This window comes from Macaca fascicularis, chromosome 2 (assembly GCF_037993035.2).
Source record: "Macaca fascicularis isolate 582-1 chromosome 2, T2T-MFA8v1.1".
In the NCBI taxonomy this organism is placed as follows: Eukaryota; Metazoa; Chordata; class Mammalia; order Primates; family Cercopithecidae; genus Macaca; species Macaca fascicularis.
In genome coordinates, this window is record NC_088376.1 from 169,226,983 (window position 1) to 169,245,963 (window position 18,981).

Genomic DNA, 18,981 nt, shown 5'->3' on the forward strand with positions numbered 1-18,981 from the left:
CCCGCCCCGCCCCGCCCCAGAGGCTGCAGCCGGGCCCCGCCGGTGCCTGCGGGCGGCGAGTCGGTGGGACAGCCTCCGGAGCCCGGGAGTGCAGGCGAGGTGCGGAGACGGAAATACGGGAAACCCGGGAACCCGGAGGATTTCCGAACTACGTGAGACCGTGGAGCGGCCAGCCTTCATTCAGACGCCGGCAACAGGCGGTGGGGGAGCTCTCCACCGCAAAATGTTATCCAAGTACCTCCCCCAGTTTCGCTGACCTTCTCTTAAAGGCCCATCACTGCCGCCGGATCTGTTCATTTAGCAACCTGTTCGTTTTCATGATTTCTGGCTAGCAGCCTTTACATTGGACCAGCAGGCCTCGCTAGTACTTTTGTTCCAGTCGTCTGCGTATTTGAGATGAAACTGCCCTGAGATGAGAGTCCTTTTTGGGTTTTATTATTGCACAAAATTTCTTTAAAGAGTGTAGGCCCATGTCCACGTTTCGCTACCGCAGGCTTTGTAGTTTTGTTTTTAAGTAGAAAAAGAAAACTACAATTCAGAAATTTTTTATTTTATTGATATTCAATTTACATAACAGGCTCAAATTTTATTAACTGAATTCTGCATCTTTTTTTTTTTTTTTTTTTTTTTTTGAGACGGAGTCTCGCTGTGCCGCCCAGGCTGGAGTGCAGTGGCCGGATCTCAGCTCACTGCAAGCTCCGCCTCCCGGGTTCACGCCATTCTCCTGCCTCAGCCTCCCGAGTAGTTGGGACTACAGGCGCCCGCCACCGCGCCCGGCTAGTTTTTTGTATTTTTTTAGTAGAGACGGGGTTTCACCGTGTTAGCCAGGATGGTCTGGATCTCCTGACCTCGTGATCCGCCCGTCTCGGCCTCCCAAAGTGCTGGGATTACAGGCTTGAGCCACTGCGCCCGGCCACGAATTTAGTCTTAATTTAATAAAGCAACTTACTTTGGTAATCTTCCTTGAGGTATGTTATAAAATACAACTTTTAAAGAAACATCACAAAAATATTGTTTGTCGATCATTTTTGTGACTTTAACAGAGAAATCTTCATCTTGCTCACAGCCAGACACTACATAAATCCTTACCAAAACAAAAACCCAGGTAGGCCCACTGATAGCCCTAGGTATGCTTAGTTGGAATTCACCCAGAGAAACCCATTTTCCCTCTAACGGAGTCAATACTTTCATTCTCTACAGGTATCTCAAAAATGACTATAATAATGCCATGTGGCTTTGGGGACTCTGGGGGAAAATGAAACATTTAATTAAAGGCAATAGTTGTTCAAACAGAATGTAGATACATTATATACATATATATGTATATAGATATATATGTATTTTTTCCCCAGAGAAAGGGCTCGAGACAAAACAGTAAAACACTTCAACTTTCCCTAACTCTTGAAAAAATATCTGATTTTAAGTCAGTTTACAAAGTTCTTATTTTAATGAGCCACTTGTATGGAGACACATATGCATAAAAACTTTTTATGAAAGAGCCAAAGCTTGTATCTGAGTTACAACTTCAGAGTCACTACACTTGTACTGGGACATGCGTGCCCCAGAAGGTTTTATTAAAGAGCTAAAGTTTATGTCTGACTTATAACTTACCAAGCAAAACAAGTCACACACATACATAAAGAAGGAAGCCATACATGGTCACTGAAGGTACACAAATTATTTTCAACCAGATGGGTCGCTTCCACCATGAAAGACTGCTAAGCTGAAGCCAATCTTTGTTCAAGTAGGCATTCGATCTGTCACTGAATGCCCAGATTTTAACATAACCTTCTGGTTTTTAAAACTCAGAGGACGGTTCTTCCTTTTGACTCTTGGTATCCTACATGAGGAGGCAAGATAATCCCACCTCTGATAGTTACCTTAAGAAAAAACAACTATTTCTTTCATAAAGATACAACATGGCAGAAGATCCTTTCTGATAATCATCATCAACATGCAGATTCAAAAAGTTTGACTATTAAATTTGCATGCTAAATAAATGAAGACATTATAATATTTATAGTACACAAACCTGGAAATGTTATATGTCTGAAAACAGGACCTTTAAAATCAGTAATGACATAGAGGTTTCCTATATTGTCCTCTTTATCCTCTTGGTCTTCTCTCAGTTATGAAAGCAGCCTATTGGACCTGTACTGATTCTGTGCTAACAAAGCATCAGACTTCACTGTAGAAATGAGACCATACCACTCCGTTCAGGGTGTGTCACTTTCTTTTTTTATCAGAGAAATTCAGTTCTCCAATATACTTCATGGTTCACTGAAGAAACTCACAGCTTAAAAATATCTATAAGAAGTGAAAGATGGATTCTTAAGGCCAGCAGAAACTAATTATCAAATAAATGTTACTGAAAGAAATGTTCATATTAGAAATCTCAATAATGAAAAAACATAGAAATGTTCTATGCCAAAATCCTTCCTTCGTCTAGTTTTCTTCCAGGTATTTTCTTTTAGTTCCAATTATCTCCGCGGTTTTAGTCCTTCAGATCACTAGCTTTCAACAGCCATGCCAGTCTTATTCTTATTTAGTAGATCAAATGTTTTCTGAAGCATAATGAGTGAGCTCTTCAGCTGTAAACAAAATTAATTTTTAAAATCAGATTAAGTTTTCTAATCAGATTTGAAAATTTCTATTTTTTATGCCCAAAATTTACAGTGACACTTAATATAGTTTTGTTTATACCAATGCACAAATAAAACGTTAAATACAAAATACCTGATTCTTTGGGGTATCAGTATGATTGCTACAGAGTTCTTCCCATTTGCTGGAGTATTGTACTTCTTCCCGCTACTACATAGTCTACCTCCCAATAGGTCCATTAATCAAATTAAGCGTAGTGACAGACTTGTTTTCCTAAACGGTTTCTGAAGTTGCAGTGGTCTCCTCAACTACCCCCTAAACAACTCAAGTTTCGCTTCAGTGCCTTTGCATGCTCTTACCCTCATGTTCTTCACCTATCTAAAACTTACTCATATTCACACTCTTCATGTAGTTTTCCCCAGTCATTCTGCCTCTAAACTCCCAAAGCATTATCCTTACTATTTAACACTTTGACACTGAATTTTGTAATTTTGGTTGTTAACAATACACCTGGACAGCTCATTTCTCTAAGAAAATTGGATGCAACTCAAGAGCAGGCATTATGTCTTACTCTTTTTTTTCTGTATTCATTCATTCAACAAGTATTTGTTGCTTGCCTATTACATGTTGGGCAGTGTTCTAAGCACTGGATATACAATGGAGAACCAAATAGGGTCTGTCCTGTCCTTCATGGAGCTTACAGACTAGTCAGGGATCCAGAACTATTAAAACAAATAATCACATCCATAAATACATACTTCGATATTTTGTTAAGTTTTTGACTTGAGCAATTGGTGGATAGCAGCATCATTTTCTGAAATGAGACCCACTAAAGAATTAGGTTTTGGATTAGAGGAAGATTGACATTTTGGACATAATCAGTTTGAGAATCCTGTTAGTTATACAGGTGAAGATGCCAAGTAAGCAAGTGACTGTACGAGTCTAGAGCTCAAGTCGAGGCGAGAGAGATGTACTTGGGAGTTGCTGCTATCTGAACATTTGTGTCCTCTTCAAAATTCATGTTCAAACTGAATCCCCAATGCAACAGCATGAAGAGACGCGGCCTCTGGAAGGTAATTAGCTCATGAGGGCTCTTATGAGTGGATTAGTGCTCTTATAAAAGAGCTTCAGGGAACTAAATAGTCCCCTTTTTTGTCCTTCAGTCCCTTCTGCCAGTTGGCCACCAAACATGCCAGAACCTTAATCTTGGACTCCTCAGCCTCCAGAACTGTGAGCAATAAATTTCCGTTCTTTATAAATTACCCAGTCTCCAGGATTTTGTTACAGCAGCACAAATGGACTAAGACAGGAGTCACTGGAACATGTGGTTAAAGTTAGGGTGTGAATAAGATCACCTAAAGGGAGAGTAATAGAGAAGGGAAGAGAACCTAACACAGAGCCCTGGTGCATTTGGGCCAGGAAGAAGTCAGGCAGAGGAGATGTTTTTATTGTTTATTTTTTTTATTTTTTGGAAACGGAGTCTTGCTCTGTCACCCAGGCTGGAATGCAGTGGTGTGATCTCAGCTCACTGCAACCTCCGCCTCCTGGGTTCAAGCAATTCTCCTGCCTCAGCCTCCCGAGTGGCTGGGACTACAGGTGCCCGCCACCACCCCCGGCTAATTTTTTGTATTTTAGTGGAGACGGGGTTTCACCAAGTTGCCCAGGCTGGTCTCGAACTCCTGAGCTCAGGCAGTCCGCCTACCTCGGCCTCCCAAAGTGCTAGGATTACAGGTGTGAGCCACTGTGCCTGGCCAAGGAGATATTTTTAACTAGCAAAAATTAGTTTTACATTTTTCTAAGTGAAAGAAGCCAATCTCAAAAGACCACATATTGTATTATTCCATTTAGATAACATGTCCAGAATAGGCACACCCATAGTAATGGAAATTAGATTAGTGGGTGCCAGGGGTCAAGGGGAGTGAGGGATGGGAAGTAACTACTAATGTGTACAGATTTTCCTGTGGGGTTATGAAAATGCTCTGGAATTAGTGATGATGGTTGCACATCCTTGTGAATAAAAACTTTTATTGTATGTGAATTATATCACAAAAAGATGTTTTTATGGTTTTAAAGAAAGCAAGATTACATACATTTCAAGAAAGAAGTGTTTAACTCTGTCAAATGCTGACACTGTAGGATGAAGACTGAAAAAGGGTACATTCTTTTTACAAGCCAGATGTCACTGGGGACCTTCGCTCGAGCAATATTAGTTGGGGAAACCACGGGAGAAGAACACCAGGCAGGAGTGAGCTGAAGAGTGAATGAGTGGAATAAATACACACATCCAACTTTGCTCCCTCAAACCCCACTAATAAAGAGATTTTTAAAAAGACATAAAGCTGTAAGGGCAAGGAGAACGGAAAAGGAGACAACAGTAATGCAACTTTGGAAACTGGAAAGCAGACAGATGACTTGGCAGGCCTGGAAACGCTGAATCGAAAAAGTAAAAGTAGGGAATGCTGAGAACCAACAAAATTAACCCCAAATAATCCTCAAAAGGCTCAGGTGTTAACGACCAGGAATCTCTGGAAGTGAGAATAAAGAAGGATTGCTTGAAACTTTTGGCATCTGACCTTTCCTACTACCTAGGCAGAAGTCTGGAATTTTACTTTCTGTGCAGGATAAAACAGAGGGTCTCTGGCTGCCTGGCTTGAGGGACACCAAGGCATTGTTAAGGATAGCAGTACATACCAGAAACAAGGGTAATACATGAAAATGTATATACTGAATCCTGGGACCATCCTTTCGGCCTTTCCTTCCCCTATCCATCTTCTTCTGCTCAGCTCCCAAAATGCTGCAGCCAGCCCTAAATCCACCAGGTGGGAGACTAGAGGAGTCTTCTCTGTGGAAACTGACCCAAAGAGGCCGATACCAGGATTTCTCAGCCAAGAGCCCAGTCAGATCTACAGAGAAGTTTGGGGTACACCAGCGCAATCCATATGTTAAGAGCTTCAGATCCACACAAGAAGATAACTAAGGGCTACCAAACACTAAAGAAATTCTCTAACCTTAAAGATAGAAATTAAAATGGGGGGAAGATCTTGATGGAAAATGAGTAGGCCAGAAGAAGATTTAAAAACTTCAACTATCAGTAATATTTTCAGAGAGATAAAGATATTGTAGCCATTAAAAAAAAAAAAAATGCAGCAGGGAGCAGTGGCTCATGCCCGCAATCCCAACCCTTTGGGAGGCCAAGGCAGGCAGGTCTGTTGAGCCCAGGAGTTTGAGACCAGCCTGGACAACATGGCAAAACCTTGTCTCTATAAAAACTGCAAAAATCAGCTGGGCATGGTGGCTCATACCTGAAGTTCCAGCTACGGGAGGGTGAGGTGGGAGGTTTCCTTGAGCCCAGGAGGTCAAGGCTGCAGTGAGCCGTGTTCATGCCACTGCACTCCAGCTGGGTGACACAGTAAGACTCTGTCTTAAAAAAAAAAGAAAAAAAGAAAAAATGGCCAGGCACGGTGGCTCATGCCTTTAATCCCAACACTTTGGGAAGCCAAAGTGGGTGGATCACCTGCAGTCAGGAGCTCAAGACCAGCCTGGCCAACATGGCAAAACCCCGTCTCTACTAAAAATACAAAAATTAGCCAAGCCTGGTGGCATGTGCCTGTAATCCCAGCTACTCAGGAGGCTGATGCAGGAGAATCGCTTGAACCTGGGAGGCAGAGGTTGTGGTGAGCTGAGACTGTGCCACTGCACTCCAGACTGGGCGACAGAGCGAGATTCTGTCTCCAAAAAAAAAAAAAAAAAAAAAAAAAATTGCAACGCCACAAAGAAAAGAAATCATTCAGAAAATTAATAGCTCTTTGAAATTGAAAATTTGTTAGCAAAAACTGAAAAACTCAATAGAAGAATTAGAAGATAAAATATCCCAGAAGTAGAACAAAAAGACTAAGAGATGGAAAAAAAAAGGTAAGAATATTACACAATCCATCCAACGGAAGGCTGACATCCGAATAACAGTTGTAGAAGGTCAGGAGAGAGAAAATGAGGGGAGGAAATAATCAACTATATGACTCAGGAAAACTTCCAGAATTATAGGCATAAGTTTCCAGATTAAAGAATCAAGAGTATTAATAGCCTCAGAATTCTCAATAGCAATACTGGAACCAAAAGATAATAGAGCAGTGCCTTCAAAGTTCTAGCCAAACCATTTATAAACAAGAGAAAAAGCAGAATGAAAAATTTTCAGTTAGCTGAACTCTTAAAATATTTACCTCCAAATTATCTTTCTCAGGAAGCTACTGTTGGATGTGCTCCATTAAAAGGAGGAAGGTAACTAAGAAAGGAAAACACAGGATACAGGAAGCAGAAGACACACATAGACAATAGGAACCCCAGGATGATAGCTGTGCACCAGGCATAGAAGGGCTACTGGACCTGACTGGAGCCATCAGAAGGCTTCATCAATGGAGTATGTACATGAATAAAGATTCTGAGAGATTTATAAACAGAAAATTGGGGGATTAAATGTCTGTAAATATTAGTAAAAAAAAAATTGGCAATAGTAGTAAAAATACTAGTAAGATAATTATGGCACATTTATACAGTTGAATCTCATGCAACTGTTAGGGGGAGTGCTTTATATACTGAGATGGAAGTATCTCCAAGATATGTGGTTAATAGATAAAAGTAAAATAATGGACAGTGTATATAATAGCTACCATTCCTATAAAAACAGCTTAATATTACGGATCGAATTTTATTTAGAAGGATCAATAAAAATGAAGTAGATATATACACGCTGATATGGAAACATCTTCAGAATATATTACTAATTGAAAAAAGAGGATATACAACAGTGTATATTGTATACTCCCATTTTGTAAATAAATAAATAAACAAAAGTGACTACACAATAAACATAATACCCTTGCCTAATAGAGACTGGCAGGGGTATTTGGCTCTAGCAGAGGGATTTTTTCAAACAACAGTAGGGTGAATATTCTCTCATACACAGAAGAGCAATTGATTCATACTGGGACGAAGTTACTAAGTACCGTGATGTATCAAGTTGCCTACCTGTTCAAGCATCACTATGGAGTCTCGGAGCACTCCCTTTAAACGATGGGCCTGATCTTTATTCTTCTGAATATTTTCTGCTCTTGACACCATATGAGAGGCTAAACTGAAAGAAAAATACCATCTTCAAAATGTGGAGAATAGCTTCTGATCTTTTTATCATTTCCAGAAATCATCAGAGCCCCATAAATTTGCAAACAAAACACAAAATTAAACAAACAAAAAACAGGCCGTTTGTGGCTACAGGATAGTGAGCAGACCACAATCTCAAACTGAAATTAAGTTTTCTGCAACTAAAGAATTACTGAAATAATATGGTGAATACAGGTCAGGGGGGAAAGGGGGAAAAGACTTACTTTAAAGATTTCTCTTCTTGGAGGCGGAGACGGTAAAAGGACTGAGCAGCATGTTCTATCTTTGACAGCTTCAGAAACAGTGTCACATTCAACAAAACTAACAACACCACACTAGGCAGAGCAAATCATATCTGTTAATCCACACTTTTCCAGACCTAAAGCATTGCTAATGCAGAATATACATGCAAAAGCTTCAAAAATGTATATTGTCTACACTGTTTTCTAGTTATTGTTATTATTTAAATCAATTATCCCTATTACATGAAATAATTACTTTTAAGTATTAAGTGGAGGTTGAGGGAAAAGATGGAAGGTAATTAGAGTGACAATACAAGTCCTCGAATAATCCTAACTCACAGGTTTGGGGTATCTGTGACATCTCTCCCATCTGCTAGGAATCCTAGTCAGTGTTGACGTGAGACCACCAGCTTTGAAATCCACTAGATAAGCTTTTAGGATCTATTTTTGGGTGCCTTTGGCTTAGGCAATTACACACCCATAATGCTGCCTTTCAGAAAAGGAAATGAAGATCAATATGTAGCTGATCTCAGGTAGAGCATGATGTATCTCTTATTCCCAGTGGAAGTCAGCAAAAAAAAAAAAAAATTACCATTCAGCAAAAATTATTCTAGTTCATCTTGGACAAAGGAAGTATCAAGTCCCAAATATACATTAATGCTGTCATATATAAAATGTTACATGCTAAATGAACTTACTGTATTGGTTTTCACAGCAGCCTTTCAAGTGAATGGTTACATACCTTATATATATATATATGCAAATATATAGGTGGCATCATATCTCTCTACTTTTTCTATTAAAATATTAACTTGACCTTATTCACTTTTACTCATCAAGAAGATTTATTTTAAAAAACTTAAGATAGTAGCAAGAAAATCCAATCTTTGAAATTATTATGGCATTTAAATAGTATACAGATTAATATTCCAACTTTTGAGTAAACATTTTCTGTAAAGTAATGCAGAAGAACACTGATAATATTTGCTATTCAGAACTGTCATAAAAAACTGATTTAAGCAGAACATAAAAATCTTCCATAAAGCCCAAAGGAACAACAAACATCTTCTATGTTCTGAAATCTATAATTAGAAAAAAAAACCCAGCTAATATTGAAGCTCCAATCCAAAAAATTATCACCTTCAATATATCACTAAGTCAGAACCAATTCAATTAAATCTAACAGAATGCCTCAAGATTCATACAGAGCCACGTAGATATTAGTATTCTAAATATGACTGGCTGAGTGGATTCCTATAGAATACCCTGGGATTCAGACATTGTCCCAGTATTTTTTAACAGGTAATGCTCAAATAACCTGGGGTATATGTTTTAAAATACTGATTCCTGATGCCTACTCAAGAACTACTGAATCAATCTCTGAGACAGGGGTCAAGAAATCTGCATTTTAGCAAGCACCCCAAGTGATTCTTAGGCCCAGCAGAGTTATCTAAGAACCATTTGTCCAACCAAATAGAGGAAAATAGTATTATTGGGACTTCCCCAGCATGTATATTTCAATATTCCCTTTAAATTTAGGGAACTCCCCATAAAAACCTATGATGGTGTAAATTAATCAGATTAGCTAAAAAATAAAAACATTTGTTGAATGAGCACTTTGTATTTCCTCAAATTTAACAATTCTTCTTAAAATCATATATAAAGCTGAAAATCTGAAATCTATAAAATTGCTATTTTTATAGGCCAGCAATAGTCAAATAGTGGTCATTTCTACACAATAATATACAAATACATTCAAATTCTTTTGGAAACTAGTTAAAGATAAATGCTGACACAAGCAAAATAAGCATTCACAACAAATACTTACAAAATACTAATCACCACAATAAGAGTGACGTTATAGTTTTCCATGTCCTTTTTCTTTCCTGTAGATCACAAGAAAAAGGCTGCTTTAGAATGAGAACTGTGATTACAACTGATCCAATTTATTTATTTATTTATTTTTGAGACGGAGTTTCACTCTGGTTGCCCAGGTTGGAGTGCAATGGCACGATCTCAGCTCACTGCAACCTCTGCCTCCCGGGTTCAATCGATTTTCCTGCCTCAGCCTCCTGAGTAGCTGGGATTACAGGTGCGCGCCACTGTGCCCAGCTAATTTTTGTATTTTTATTAGAGATGGGGTTTCTCCATGTTGGTCAGGCTGGTCTTGAACTCCCGACCTCAAGTGATCCGCCCGCCTCAGCCTTTCAAAGTGCTGGGATTACAGGCGTGAGACACCACACCCGGCCCTCAACTGACAGAAATTTCATACTCATTTGAAAAGAACCAAAAAAGAAATTTTAAAAGTTATTTGTAAAGATAAAGTGATTTAGGGTAAATTCCCTGCACCCCTTTTTAAATTTCTGACATCCTGAGTAATATGAAACAAATCTACAAAGAGAAAGCTTACAGCACTCCTTAAATTTGGCCTATATTGCAAATTACTCTAAAATTAAATAAGCAATTCAATACGACATGCTTGATAACTAAGTAGCTAATAATCAATAAGCAAATATCTCTCCAACTAATATTTGAACTGGGCTTACATTAAATGCTTCCCTCGTTAAAAAACAAAACAAAATAAAACATTATCACCTATTCATTGTTACCCAAACTTTTAAATTCCAAAATTAAACAGCCATTAATATTAAATAGTGGATAAACATAGTCACACTAAGCTACAAGCCTCAAAGGAAGATCTGATAATGTAAGAGGATGAGAAGTTATGACAGTTTTATACCTCCAAGAGGAAGAGAATAACAGTTACAAAAAGTAAGATGTGTTCAAAATTGAGAATGAAGATAATAAAAGTCCAATTTTATCTTTGCAGTTTTGCTGGGCTGGCCCTGACGGTATATAAGGATTAAGAGAGCAGTACACTCAAACATGGAAATTGAATATCTATAAATGCTAGGCAGCAAATAAATGAGCAAAGTGGTTCAGAACTGGGCAGAGTGGTGATTGTGGTGGGGGCTGTGGCAAGCTGGGGCGCACATAATCTAACAGGGCAGCTACTACTATGCTCCAACCAACTGCTGCCATGAAGGGATTTCAGTGCTGGGCTGTCAGATCTGAGTTTTTATATAAAAAGGTCCAATTTTAGCCAGGTATGGTGGTTTGCACACCTGTAATCTCAGCTACTCAGGAAGCTGAGGCAGGAGGTTCACTTGAGTCCAGGAGCTCGAGGTTACACTGAGCCATGATTGTGCCACTTACAGCATGGACAACAAAACGAGACCCTATCTGGAAAAAATAGATAAAATTTTTTAAAAAATTTAATGTCCAATTTTTAAAATGACACGTGGGCCAAATAAAATATATTGGTTATAGGCTTGCCATTTTGCAACTGCTCCTTTATACTTACATATTAGTTATCTTTAAGGAAATCAGAGTTTGATAAACATTATCAAAAAAGGAGGGAAGAAACAGAGACCTCCTGACATATCTTACAAACAAGAGGCACATTCTGCTTCCTACAACTAAAGTATAAATCTTCCATCTCTGTTTACCAGGTGACAACTACCTGTAATATCCCCTTTGGCACCTAAGCCCACATGTCCGGAGGAATGCTGAGAAGAAAGTTTAGGAACTGTTTCTGCTGTTCGGTTGAATGCTCGCCTTCTCCTTCGTAGGCCAGTAAGTTTTCCAGGGTCTTCAATGGCCTGATTTAATATAGATTCTTCAATTAACAAATCTGATTCTAAGAAAAAAAAAAAAAAAACAATCTTTAGATAGTGGGGAAAGCTCCTCAACTTTAAGATACTGGTTTTTGCTGGCGATTTTTGATAATTTTCTTTAACGAATTCGTTAGGTTCTTATGGCCTAGATTTAAATTTTACACTTAATGAAAAGCTTTAGAGAGTACAATGACCCCATAATGAGGTTTCCTTATTCCAGGAAGAATGTGTATTAATAAGTGACGGGATCATCAGAGCAAATTTGCCATGTGCTATGTTATTAATACATATTAATGTAATGATTTCAGTTATGGAAACAACAGGACACCCACTTACACTGGATCATTAGAAAGATTTCAGAGACAGATTATGGCACTTCTCAACCTTACAGGAAGGAGGAGCATATACTAGTTCTAATTTTCAACAAGGGTTTGCAAGAAAGGAAGCACTAGCAAAGAAAATCTGTAAACAACCTAAAAACCTCATTTTTATCAGTTTCAACCTTTTCCTCTGCCATAATTTTTTATTAGAAACTTATTCAGGGGCCAAACTAATTTTTGAGTTTCATTTTTCTCTGCTCCTGATGAAGAATTTAATAGTGAAATAGACAAGGAAGAAAGGCAAGGAAAATTATCAGCCAACTAGATGATATGCCTTAAATTACCTTGAGTTGACTGACCACCAGCTTTTCTTCAACTTAACTTAAATTATGCTCATATGTGTGTGTGTGTAAATATATATATATATATATATTTCTCCCATGTATATGTTAAGAAATATCCAAAGAGAACCACTGTATCGTTTTCTCCAGTCAGTCTCTAGTACCCACCTCCACCAAATCCACAGATGTATGTACTACCATTGCCAAGTGGGCCTGTATAAGCCCAGGAAGGCTGCATCTGATAAGGAAGGTGACCCTGAGGACTCCCCAGAGGTTAGACAGCACAGGTGTGTATCTACGAGCAGGTTATGCAGTCAGCCTCCTTGGCTCCTTACAGAGGCAAAGGGGTATGAGAGCTCATAACTGTGTGATCTTGATAAAAGTCACTTAACCTCCCTGTGTTTCAATTTCCTTTTTTAATAAAATGAAAAATAATAATTGTACCTTGTTGTTCTGAGTATGAAATGAGTTAATATTTGTAAAGCACATAGAACTTTATTATATATGTCTGGGATACAATAAGCATTATGTCAGTGTTTGTTCAGCCGGGCACGGTGGTGCCTCACTAATCCCAGCACTTTGGGAGGCTGAGGCGGGCAGATCATGAGGTCAGGAGTTCGAGACCAGCCTGACCAACATGGTGAAACCCCGTCTCTACTAATAATACAAAAATTAGCCGGGCATGGTGGCACGTGCCTGTAGTTAGTTCCAGCTACTCGGGAGGCTGAAGCAGGAGAATTGCTTGAACTCAGGAGGCAGAGGTTGCAGTAAGCCAAGATTGCGCCACTGCACTCCAGCCTGGGTGACAAAGCAAGATTCCATCTCAAAAAAACAATTAAAAATTTTAAAAAAGTGTTTGTTTGACCAATGAAAATTAAAAGTTTTGAAATTCCCCAAGTGGCAGAAAAAGTGGAACAGTGGGAACCACTGTAGTGGGAGTCGTTCCAACATCATCGACCAGTTTCCTGTTATGAATCCAAATGAAGAATCAATCCATTTTGTTAATAAAGCCTATCTTTACAAAAATACATAAATAAAAAAATTTACAAACCAAGCTGTTTGAAATAGTCCTCCAAAGAACTCCAGGAATTCTTTTCAATTAAAGATTTGACAAGGCCCCATGGCTGTTTTCTATATTTCACATCTGTGGAAACTCTAGTAGAATGAGAAGGCAAGAATATTTATTTAAAGAGCAGACTTTAGTTATATTTGTGTTACAATTAAATGTAAGATTGTATTCAGTGGAAAGCCAAAAAGATTCAAAGTCATTAATATTATAAAACAAAATGCATTGATAACTTTTATTTAAAAAAATCAATGTGTGCCGCTAATAATTTCATCAAATTTTCCTTCTAAGTACTTGCCATTTTACTTATTTCCTTTCTCTAGCCCTAAATTTTATTTATCTAAATAGCAATAAAGTCTCAAAATAAATACTAAATTTTCTAAATTCCTTGTATAAAAAATCTCTAGTGGTGATACACTAGGTGAAAGTAACTACATTAACCAGACTAGGCCAAGTCCATCGCTCTCTGTAATGCACAGACATTTCTCATTTCCCACTGCAGCACAGCCAATTACTGCTCACTGAGCACTCCCACAAAACTCCCAGCCCCTTTGCCATTAAACAAGGTCACGTGACTGGTTCCGGTCAATGGATTGTGTACACAGTTCTACAGCTTTCTCTTCCTGTGGCAACTGAAACAACACATATTCTGGATCACGTAGCTCCGGATGTCAAAGCCTTCACCAAGCAGGGACCTTAGGTGAGACGCCCCACTCCTCTGCTGACCACCGTTGGAAATGTAATTTGAGCAAGAAATAAAACTGTTGTGTAAAGCTACTACTAAGAATTCAGGATGAATAAATTACCAGGATATAATCTAGACTATCCTAACACACTCATTTACAGCAGCTCACCTTAGCCTGCACTTCTGTTTTGAAGATCGGATGATACAGTATCTGTTCACGGTATAGAAGTAATCATGGTAGGGGACATCATGTGTCAGTACTTCTGAATCTACCAAATAAAATCGTGCTTCCTGACTTTCTTTATACAGTGTCTGCCAAAATAAGATAAAAAATGTTTGTATGTATATGGTTAATATATGAATCTTCTTGCCAATTTAGAACATGTATACTAGGATTCCTTCTCAAAACTTAAAAAAGACATGAGAAACCTATAGACAAAGCTAGAAGAGCCTACATGCTGACTCTGTTGTCTATAAATTAAGAAAAAGAGGGCCGGGTATGGCGGCTCATGCCTGTAATCCCAGTGCTTTGGGTGGCCGAGGTGGGAGGATCACTTAAGGTCAGGAATTCGAGACCAGCCTGGCCAATATAAAAACACCCAGCCTCTAAAAAAAAAAACCTAAAAAATAAAAAATTAGGCCAGATGCAGTGGCTCATGCCTGTAATCCTAGCACTTTGGGAAGCCAATGTGCACAGATCACTTGTGGCCAGGAGTTCAAGACCAGCCTGGCCAACATGGCAAAACTCCATCTCTCCTAAAAATACAAAAATTGGCCAGGTGTGATGGCACATGCCTTGTAATCCCAGCTACTCGGGGGTAGGCTGAGGTAGGAGAATCACTTGAACCCAGGACGTAAGGTTGCAGTGAGCAAGATCGCCTCACTGTGCTCCAGCCTGCGAGACACAGCAAGACTGTCTCCAAATAAAAAAAAAAAGAAAGAAAGAAAAAAGAAATGAAAAAGGAAAAAATTAGCTGGGCTTGGTGGCACATGCCTGTAGTCCCAGCTACTTGGTAGAATGAGGTGGGAAGATCATTTGAGCCCAGGAGTTTGAGGCTGCAGTGAACTATGATTACACCGCTACACACCAGCCTGAGCGACAGAGTGAAACCATGTCTCTTAAAGAGAGAAAGGGACTTACAGAAATCGTATTTGCTGCCCCTGTGTCATTTATTTCACTATCAAATTGTTTTTTTCTTTTAGCCTTGAGGACAAACCATATAATCTCTTATGTGTACTATAAGTTACAGAGTTTTAAGTGTTCCTGTTAGGTGAACAATTCAAAAATCAATTGAATGAAGTAAGGATTCCACCTCAAAATTAATCAAAGTTCAACAAAACCACCCTTCATCAAAAAAGTCAAGGAGGGTAGTAACCAAACAAAACACTGCTTTTCCTAAACAGGATTTTAAATGGTCACTGGCCAAACCTTTCTCATTTTAACCATACCTTTTCTACCTATCCTTTAAGGGGGTGGCGGGGGAGGGATTCCAAAGTTTTCAAAGACTCCCCAATACCAAAATACCAGACTTTTCTTACGTTTGATAATCTTTTAAGAATTGTTTAAAGGTATGGAAATATGTTCTTTTTAATGATAATGGACAAAACTACAAGAGCACAACTAGTTCAGATGTTAAGAGATGTTTTCAGACTACTTGCAAATCAGATACTTCAACACAAATTGGCTAAACACACACTCCACTGTAAGACACTGCCACTCTGGTCACAGATAAAGAGCATTAAATACCTCGTACAGTATTCAATTTCAAAAACTCAATCTCTTCCCAGGTGTCAAAGCAGCCATCTAGTTATTTGGCCCCTAACTCTTGCAACAATTCTGTAAACCAGATTTCAGTAGTGTTCCTTTTTTTGTTTGTTTGTTTTGTTTTGTTTTTGAGACAGGGTCTAGCTCTGTTGCCCAGGCTGGAGTGCAGTGGCTAGAGCATAGCTCGCTGTAATCTCAAATTCCCGGGCTCAAGTGATCCTCCTGCCTCAGCCTCCCGAGTAGGTGGGACTATAGGCACATACCATCATGCCTGGTTAATTTTATTTTTTGTAAAGACAAAGTGTCACTGTGTTGTGCAGTCTGATCTCAAACTCGTGGTCTCAAGTGATCCTCCCACCTGGGCCTCTCAAAGTGCTCGTATTCCAGGGATGAGCCACCACAACTGGCCTGGTATTCTTTTTTTTTTTTTTTTCACAGTTCTTAAAACTTTAAAGTCCCTCAAAAACTATTTATTATGCAGGTGAATTTTGATAGTCATGATGGGCTTATCGGTAGGATTTCTGGTAGCGAGCACAGGCACCAGGGCCTCCAAACTTTTTGGATTCACAGCGACGGGGAAAAGCTACCAGCAGGGTCTGGTCATACTGGATGAGGATGTCTTTGATCTCCTCCTTGGAAGCCTCATCCACATATTTCTGGTAATAGGCCACCAGGGCTTTGGAGATGGACTGACAGATAGCATAAATCTGGGCCACATGTCCACCACCCTTCACACAGACATGGATGTCCACACCAGCAAATCGCTCCTTGCCCACCACCCTTCACACAGACACGGATGTCCACACCAGCAAATCGCTCCTTGCCGAGAAGCAGAACTGGCTCCAGCAGCTTGTATTGTAGCGTGCGCGGCTCAATCATCTCCAGGGGCCGCCCGTTCACCTTGATGAGAACATTGCCACGTTTGCAGTGCACCACAGCTGTGGCTGTCTTCTTGCGTCCAAAGACTGCACTGACTGCAGCGGGCCATTGGACGGCATGGCTGCAAGCGTGAACTAGAGAACCTAACCGTGCTACGCTGCAACCAGAAAAAAGTGGTATTCTTTTTAAAAAAATATTTTCTTTGGGAGGCTGAGGCAGGCAGATCATGAGGTCAGGAGTTCAAGACCAGCCCGACCAACATGGTGAAACCCTGTCTCTACGAAAAATACAAAAATTAGCCAGGCATGGTGGTACGTGTCTATAATCCCAGCTACTCAGGAGGCTGAGGCAGGAGAATCGCTTGAACCCCGGGGGCAGAGGCTGCAGTGAGCTGAGGTTATGCCACTGCATTCCAGCTTGGGCAACAGGAAGACTCCGTCTCAAAAACAAAAACAAAATTGAATATATGAAAGAGTAGAAATGAAGTATAATGACCCTCGTGAGCTCATTAACTAGCTTCAGCAACGCTAACTCCTGCCCAGTCTTGCTTCCTTTGTCCTCCGTCCCATATTCCCTGTCTCTGCCACCATCCTCTGCCTGGCTAGACGACTTCTAAAGGAAATCCTAGACATCAATATAATGTCATCCATAAATACTTCACTATATCTCTTTATGGATTCTTCCATATATCTCTTTTAAAATAAATATGATTTTCTTTAATACACAGCTGTAATACCATTACTATACATAAAAAATAAACAATTCCTGAAATCTTATAAATACCTTTTAACAAGTGGTTTGTTTGAATTAGGAGTGGGTTGATATGATTCACACGCCTTTTAAGTCTCTTTTAACCTGTAACAGTTTCTCGTCCCTTTTTTCTTGCCATTTGTTTATTGAAACTGTCTTGTAAATTGGTGAACTATAATAGGCATCTTCTCTCTTCCCCCACACATGACTCTTCTGGACACTGACAAAGCAGACGTACCTGCTTTTCAGTGGCAGTGGTGCATTTTCCAGTAAGTGGACTATTAAGGACTATAGTGTAGGTCATGGTTCTCAGCTGGTCACCTCCAAGTTCTGCAGTCCAAGGGGTAGATACTACATCTAACCACAGCAAACACAAAATGAGTTAGTTCTAGAAACTTAAACAGTATAACTGTAAATGAAATAAAAGGAGTTTCTGAATTATTAAAATTTCTATTTTTGACTAGTGCTAACTTCCTTATAACTGGGTATTGTAAGTTTAACATTAAAGAAAAGAGAGATTAAATGTTGAGCACTCTCCTTAAATGTGGCATATTGCCCATCTCTGACCCATTTATTTCTAAATTGTTTATTAATATCCTTTTTCCTTTAAGATAAAATTAAAAGCTGTTTCATCTGTAAGCTTCCTTTTAAAGTCCTCAGTACCTATGAAGAGAAGTAATGATGCCAGCTTTATCAAACAGAGACGGAACAACACTTTAACATTCCCACAATTGAGGACAAAACTTTAAAAGATTTTTGTCATTATGAAACCATCTGACCTTGATATCAACTTACATAGAAATTATGTCAATGTTATGAGAAATCATGTAATGTCAGTGCTTGTCTGCTAAAATCTTTAATCAAGGTAAGGCAATGGAACATAAATGATTACATAATCTGTCTTAAGAAGACTATAAGATCATATCTTTATGTTTATGGCAAGATCCTGGTAAAAATTCTCTTTTATTTGCTTAGGGACAATATAGTGATTAAATACACACTTGAACAGAAATATAGTTCTAGAACACAGTGAAGGTCATTTCATGGAAGCCAAAAATTTAAAAAGTATAAATAAAAGCGTTAAAAACTCTATTGAGAGACATGACTATACACCTAATGGCCTAGCACAAATTGACTTAGGCAAGTACCAGCATGTTTGATGGCTATTCACCAATATCCTAAAGCATAGGAGCCTTTATCTAACCCATTATACTCATCGTCAAAGGAAGGAAGTAAGGCTTTAGAATACAGCCAGTTTTACTCAACTTCTTTTATATTGCTAGATGTGAGGATTTAATGAGGGATCCTGAAATTGTCTTTTGAGTATCTGGCAAAATCTTGTAACTAAAAAGGCAAAATCACAAACCATAGTGTCTATCATCCAGGATTTGCTGTAAAATGATTTATTTAGGTATATATAAAAGAAGATATACAACTAATTCTAAATTACTTTTCAGAAGATTTTTTTTTTTTTTTTTTTTTTGAGACGGAGTCTCGCTTT

General features: G+C 38.9%; 1 protein-coding gene and 1 pseudogene across 10 annotated transcripts in view; both read right to left on the reverse strand.

Annotated features, from left to right (window-relative positions):
* Positions 1-1,424: 1,424 nt before the first annotated feature.
* The window catches only part of GRAMD1C (GRAM domain containing 1C), a 105,122-nt gene continuing 87,565 nt past the window's right edge, over positions 1,425-18,981 (reverse strand). For 8 of the 10 annotated variants that reach the window (XM_005548110.5, XM_074033436.1, XM_065539174.2 and 5 more), the window contains 8 exons: positions 17,719-17,837; positions 14,256-14,398; positions 13,387-13,490; positions 11,521-11,697; positions 9,826-9,883; positions 7,980-8,090; positions 7,624-7,729; positions 1,425-2,591 (listed from right to left, as the gene is read on the reverse strand). In XM_005548110.5, coding sequence (XP_005548167.3) covers positions 2,511-2,591; positions 7,624-7,729; positions 7,980-8,090; positions 9,826-9,883; positions 11,521-11,697; positions 13,387-13,490; positions 14,256-14,398; positions 17,719-17,837 — 899 coding nt within the window. In that variant the 3' untranslated portion in view covers positions 1,425-2,510. Of the gene's footprint in view, positions 2,592-7,623; positions 7,730-7,979; positions 8,091-9,825; positions 9,884-11,520; positions 11,698-13,386; positions 13,491-14,255; positions 14,399-17,513; positions 17,838-18,981 lie in introns of those variants that run through there. The other 2 variants (XR_012431695.1, XR_012431694.1) reach the window with 1 other exon arrangement.
* On the reverse strand, positions 16,233-16,875 carry LOC102125693 (small ribosomal subunit protein uS9-like; annotated as a pseudogene).